Source organism: Barbus barbus, assembly GCF_936440315.1.
Source record: "Barbus barbus genome assembly, chromosome: 46".
NCBI lineage: Eukaryota > Metazoa > Chordata > Actinopteri > Cypriniformes > Cyprinidae > Barbus > Barbus barbus.
The window spans coordinates 10,924,606-10,930,926 of record NC_136724.1 but is presented as its reverse complement, the minus strand read 5'-3'; the positions used below and the strand labels follow the sequence as shown (position 1 = coordinate 10,930,926).

The 6,321-nt window shown below is 32.6% G+C and overlaps 1 protein-coding gene across 1 annotated transcript; it reads right to left on the bottom strand.

The window, feature by feature from the left end:
• Positions 1–1,540: 1,540 nt before the first annotated feature.
• Positions 1,541–4,497, bottom strand: LOC306864775 (transcription factor 21-like). The gene is made up of 2 exons (XM_079408993.1): positions 3,851–4,497; positions 1,541–2,542 (listed from the first exon to the last, which is right to left on the bottom strand). Exons 1-2 carry the CDS (start codon positions 4,256–4,258, stop codon positions 2,459–2,461), a joined length of 492 nt encoding a protein of 163 aa, XP_079265119.1. The 5' UTR covers positions 4,259–4,497; the 3' UTR covers positions 1,541–2,458.
• Between the last annotated feature and the right edge of the window lie 1,824 nt (positions 4,498–6,321).

Sequence of the window (6,321 nt, the reverse complement as noted above, 5' to 3'; positions counted from 1 at the left end):
ACGTTTAGAATCACAATAACAACTATGATCCTAATCAAATTAGAACACTGTATTTTTTTCTTCGTATTTTGAGTTGAATATATCTATTATTTTTTTCAATCCTTTGTTTGAGTTTGATATCCAGAACAAATCATAACAAATTAGAAATATAGGCTAATGATATCACATTTGGTCTTCAAAACTTAGATTTAAACTTGGTTGTTTGGCCATCTAATTAAAATCAATTAACAAATAGATCATTTTAAATTTTTAAGAATTTACTGCGGCCCCTGCTGGCCCCTGGTTAAGAACTAGGCCACTGTGCCATGTGGCCAGAAAGCTCTGTCACCACTAGATGGAACTATTAATTAAGATTTTCCTTGTCGATTAGTCTTCAATTTTAAACTGTTCTCAGATCGTATGAATGATTAAATGCACATGCACACTTTCTACTGTGTACTGAACATAGGCCTAGGCCTATTCTACTCTACATTCCAGTTGCGTTCTGATATTATGATGTATTATAACAGAAGGTAGAAGAGGATGACAAATCACAGTGGTTTATGAAGTCATGAGTTTTAGCCAACGCTATCAGACAGCTATCCTCATTGTAAGCTCAGTGAACCCCAGAGCGCTCATCCAGCAGCAGCAGCAGTGGTGGAGAACGTGAGAGCCGTTTCTGAGCTGTCCTTGCCTGACAAAGTGCTTCATCTCCTGTGAGACTCCCTCGAGGGACCAGTTCAGTGTTCTGGGAAACTAACGGCTCGACAGCTGCAAACCTCCACAAACGTGATGAAAAGTCGGCTTCCTCTTCAAACCGCGCACATTCTAATGACCACATGGGCTCAAGCTCACACAATTTGGGGTTCTGCCATTTGGAAAATACAGTAGCCTATTTTAAGTTGTGTAGCCTACTCTTGGGTGATAACTTTAAGGTGATAACATGAAGCATTCTGAAAGATTGTTACACATTTGGTAAACGGACGCACAAGCCCAGACAGCAACATAGTGTTGGCCCAGATCTGGCTCACATCTGGCCTGCGTGAAATCCATGCGGGCCAGATGTGGGCCGGATCTGGGCCGACACTGCTTGCTTTCTGGGAAGATGTTGAGTAGTCTTTATATGAAGGGGCTAAAACCATTTATGTCTTCAGAAAGTTAACACAGTATGGACTTTATGATATTTAATTAGCCTACAGGTAAGGTGGCCGAGAAAGCTCAACGCGCTGCAACTTCAGAAAACACATGCCAATAGAAAAAGCACCAGCAAATAATAATAATAATAATAAAAAACATCTTCATCGATTTGACAGCAGGTGCTGCAAATGCTCATAACACAAACAAATAAAGAAACGCACTGCGCACAGTAAGTGGCATTTATGTGTAATATAGTTCTCACAAACTAAATCAGCGGAAACTAGAGATGACCAAACATTCAACAGGATAAAAGAGATAGCCTACACTTGTTCAAGTGACATCCAGTGATTTCCTAGCTAACACGGACCGTTCTCAGAACTTTGGCATGGTTCTCTAAGTTATGAACAAGCTTCAAACATTCATTCAAATGTATGTGGTCTCTAATAACATTTCTAAAACGTTAGCATATCGTTCATGGAATGTTTTTTCTGAAACATTTTAGTGGGACGTTATCTAACTTTTAAAAAAATATTACTACTGACTAGCTTCAGATAATTTAAGAGAATATTCAAAAGTAACATTGCCATAAATATATAGGCTATGCAAAGTTATAAAATGGAATGTTCACTTAATGTTTTCTCTAGCGTTCACATAACCAAGAAAAAACGTTCAGAGAACATTCAAGATAACGTTTTCATACCTTAATGGAAATGTTTGTGAAATGTTCTTATTATTATGCATCAAGGTCGTGAAGTGGCGTAGACATTCATTGAGCGATTCGGTGATAATGTAAAGCACATAAAAAGAAAAGATAGAACAAGCCACAAATTTCACACTCATAAATAAACTTAAACATACTTTGGAGTATAACATATGTGGACAAAAGTCATATTTTGTGTTATATTCCATCTAGCCTTAATAGTTCTTGTTGCTGCTTAGTGAAAAATTTAATTTATTTTTAAATGACTGTCGGATGGTTAGAAAAATTACAAGTGCCTTAAAACAATTAAAGTGATTTCCAGTGTGCTTCCCTAGCAATGCAAGTTGTTCTTTTTTTACAAGAACTGGTTTTAAACTAAATACAGACAGCATTTCAAATATTTCAACACATATAGGGAATATCTGTTTTTGTTTGCTAGAATGAACATAAAAAACATCAGGCTATATAAAGACAGATTTGGGTGCAATGATTTGTGTTTAACTTGTAGGTCGACATGCAGTTGCATTCATTGTATAATGTCCATTGATGTAAGTTCAAAGGAAGTGCATGAGTACAGACAGTAAAAAGAGAGAGAGAGAGCGAGAGATGGAAGGGGATAAAAGACAGCGAGGTGCCAGATGTTTATGCTGTAGCTCCACATAGTCTGACCGCTGCTGAAATGTCTTTGGTGTCCTCTGATCGTGCTGAGACCACAAAAGGCCAGGTCTGTGGAAAAAGAATAAAAAAGTCAGCCACACATTGCTGATAGATTGCCATAAGATGCAGATGTGAACACAGGTAATGCTTAGTGTACTGTGAAGTATTACTTTTATTTTTAAATATTTATAGGATTTATTTTAATATTATATTATTGATAGCCTAATTAATACAGGATAAACTAAATAAATAAACCAATCAATATAAGAACAAATATACTTATAACAAATATACTTAAAATGAACCATATATTAATTTAATATAGTATATTTACTGTTACTGTAATATGTAAAATAATATATGTACTGTCAAGTATTTATATTTATTCATATTTTTAAAATGTATATTATTTATATTTAATACAGAATATTAAAAAGAAAATACAATATATGTCCACATGGTTACACTTTATTTTAATGTGTCCTTGTTACAGTGAAAATATACATTTAAGTATTGAGCAATATCAATTAACTACATGTGCTTACATGTGCTGGTGAGGTTTAGGGTTACTTGCATGTAATTATGCATAATTAATAGTAATTATCATGGTAAGGGCATGTAACGTGTAACAAGGCCACCTTCAAATAAAGTGTTACCATCCACATTAATATTTAATCTAGCATATGAACTGTTGAGTAAAGTAATCTGTAAACTAATAAAGCAATTAAGTAATTTATATTATATCACTCATAGTAATTATTAAGTAATTAAGTATTATTTATGAATATTTTTGTATTTACTTTACTTGTATTTACTTTTGTATAATATTTGTATATTATATCATAGGTATTTAATACAGAATAACACACACACACACACATATATATATATATATATATATATATACTGTATATGTGTGTGTGTGTGTGTGTGTGTGTGTGTGTGTGTGTGTGTGTATAAATTTAAAATTTGTATTATTCATGTGTAGCATCAGCATTTGTAGCTTATATGTCATATAATTCCTATTCAGGTATATTCATAATTGAGTATTTAAATTCAAATAAACTTCTTTAGCATTATACCATGTCTCTAATAGTAATACCGTAGTACTTTAAAATGATACATGTCTGAAAAATTCACATGTATCATGGTATTTATATGGTACTACTAAAGCACAGTACTTAAAAAAAAAAAAGATATGATACTATTATATGGTACATTTACAAAAAACAACTTTTTGATAGTAGTATATATTTTATATGTTTACAAAATGTTATATAGATGATGTATTTTACAAGTAATGCTGAGCAATAAATCTTCTCGACCAGATGGAAGTGTATAAAATCCTGTGACAAACTCAACAACACTCACTCATACCAAGTTTACAGGATGCACAAAGCTGTTCTCGTATCTGTCTTCCTGCAAGAGCTGTCTGAGGTGAGAAATGTAGCTGGATGCCAGACGCAGCGTGTCCAGCTTTGACAGTTTGGTGTCTGCCGGTACCCACGGCAGGCTGGTCTTCAGCCGCGAGAACGCTTTACTCAGAACCCTCATGCGTGCCCTCTCTCTGGCGTTAGCTGCATTTCTCTGAGACTGTCTGCCATCTTTCCCCATCTTCATTTGCTGCTTGTTGTTGTTGGCAGCAGCTCGAGGTTGTTTGGTCTTTGCTTTCAGACTGTCATCAATACTAAACTCGTCTTCTGAGTCTTCTAGAGAACGCGTGTCCATGTGAGTGATTGACAGCTCCTGGAGATCTTCAGGATCACTCACCGAACCCGTGGACATCTCGACTGCACCTACTTCAGAGTTTCAGCGGTATATGATATTCAGTGTCCTTGCTGTAGATTCAAAGCAACAGGTGCTGCCTTAATTTTAAATCTCTGTAGAAGAAGCCCAGGCAGAAAAAGGCACATCAATGCAAGGCCATTATTTAAAGTGATTTAGCATCTTCTGAATGTTTGCTAAATTGGTCAAGCAGGCTGTATATTCTGCCTGTCTTCGCTGAGCATCTCAGAGTTTGTCCTGCGGTGTCCCAAGCACATTTAAGGTTTGGGGTTTGGCAGGGTCACTCTGAATCAGGAATTTCTCCTCCCCTTTTCCCCATCTAACTTTTGGCAAGACGACTTGACACAGTGGCACTGACAGCATATGCAGCATGAATCCATGGAATCTACCATGAACTAATGGCATGCGATTTTTAACTGCACCACATAAAACAGCCTGCAGATCTGGTGATTTATTGTTTTTTTTTGTTTTCTTTAAATATTTATTCATAATAATGACAGAATCCTTCAGAAATAATTATAATACACTGATCTGGTGCTCAAGAAACATTTATTTTTATTATCAATGTTGCTGCTCTATATTTTGTGGGTACAGTAATACACTATTCAAAATATTGTTGTTTTTTTAAGAAAAAAATATTATTATTCAGTAAGGATGCATTAAATAGACAATAAATACATTTATAATATTACATAATATTTCTATTTTTAAACAATGCAGTTCTTTATACTTTATATTCATCAAAGACATGTTCATTCAGACATGTATCATTTTAAAGTACTACGGTATTACTATTAGAGGCATGGTATAATGCTAAAGAAGTTTATTTGAATTTAAATACTCAATTATGAATATACCTGAATAGGAATTATATGACATATAAGATACAAATGCTGATGCTACACATGAATAATACAAATTTAAAATGTATACACACACACACACACACACACACACACACACACACACACACACACACACATATATATATATATGTGTTATTCTGAATTAAATACCTATAATACATATACAAATTGTTCTTTAAACTTTATATTCATCAAAGAATGATGGAGAAAAAATGTCTCACAGTTTTTACAAAAAATATTAACTAGCAAAAGCTGTTTTCAAAATTAACAATACAAATGATCATTAATAATAATAACCAAGCACCAAATCAGCATATTAGAATGATTTATGAAGGATCATGTGACACTGAAGACTGAAGTAATAGCTGAGATTAAATTGATGAAAATTCAGCTTTGCTCTCACAGGAATAAATTTAATTTGAAAAGATATTAATACAGAAAACTGTCATTCGAGATTGTAATATTTCACAATATTTTTTTTTATTAAATTCAACATAAGAGGTATACAAAATATAATATGTTCAATATTCATTTTATATTTATTTAATATTAAATTAAAATTCTGAATACATATGCACATTATATGCACATATATATAATAAATATTGTATTGAATATTAAATCTTATTGAATAATAATATAATAATTTAATAATAATTAAATAATACATAGGCATGTAATGCAAATTAAATACTTATTTTAATAAATAATTACATTTGATACTTGCATTTATTTTGATTATATAGGTATGTGTGTGTGTATATATATATATATATATATATATATGCACATCAATGTATGAAAATATTAATAAATCAGCTTTAAACTGGGAAATATGTTTATATCTGTTATTTAGATAATACATCATTATTTTTACATTTTACTTCACATTACATTTAATACATTTAATATACAATAAAATAAATTCCCTTTAGGTAAAGAATAATAAATATGAAATATGTAATAAATTAACTGAATCAACTTAAAAGTCATTCTCCAAAACAACCTGCTTTTCTCTAGTGTAACCCAAACCGACCTAGCCACACTTCAATTAAATTATTTGTGGAAACATTGTGGAAAACTTCAGTTTCTTATTTCTTCAGTTCAGTGGTCACCCTCGGTCCACTTAAATGCCTTTTTCCACATGAACTTAAGCAAATAGAAATGTCTGAAGGCTTATCAAACGTTCTTAATCCA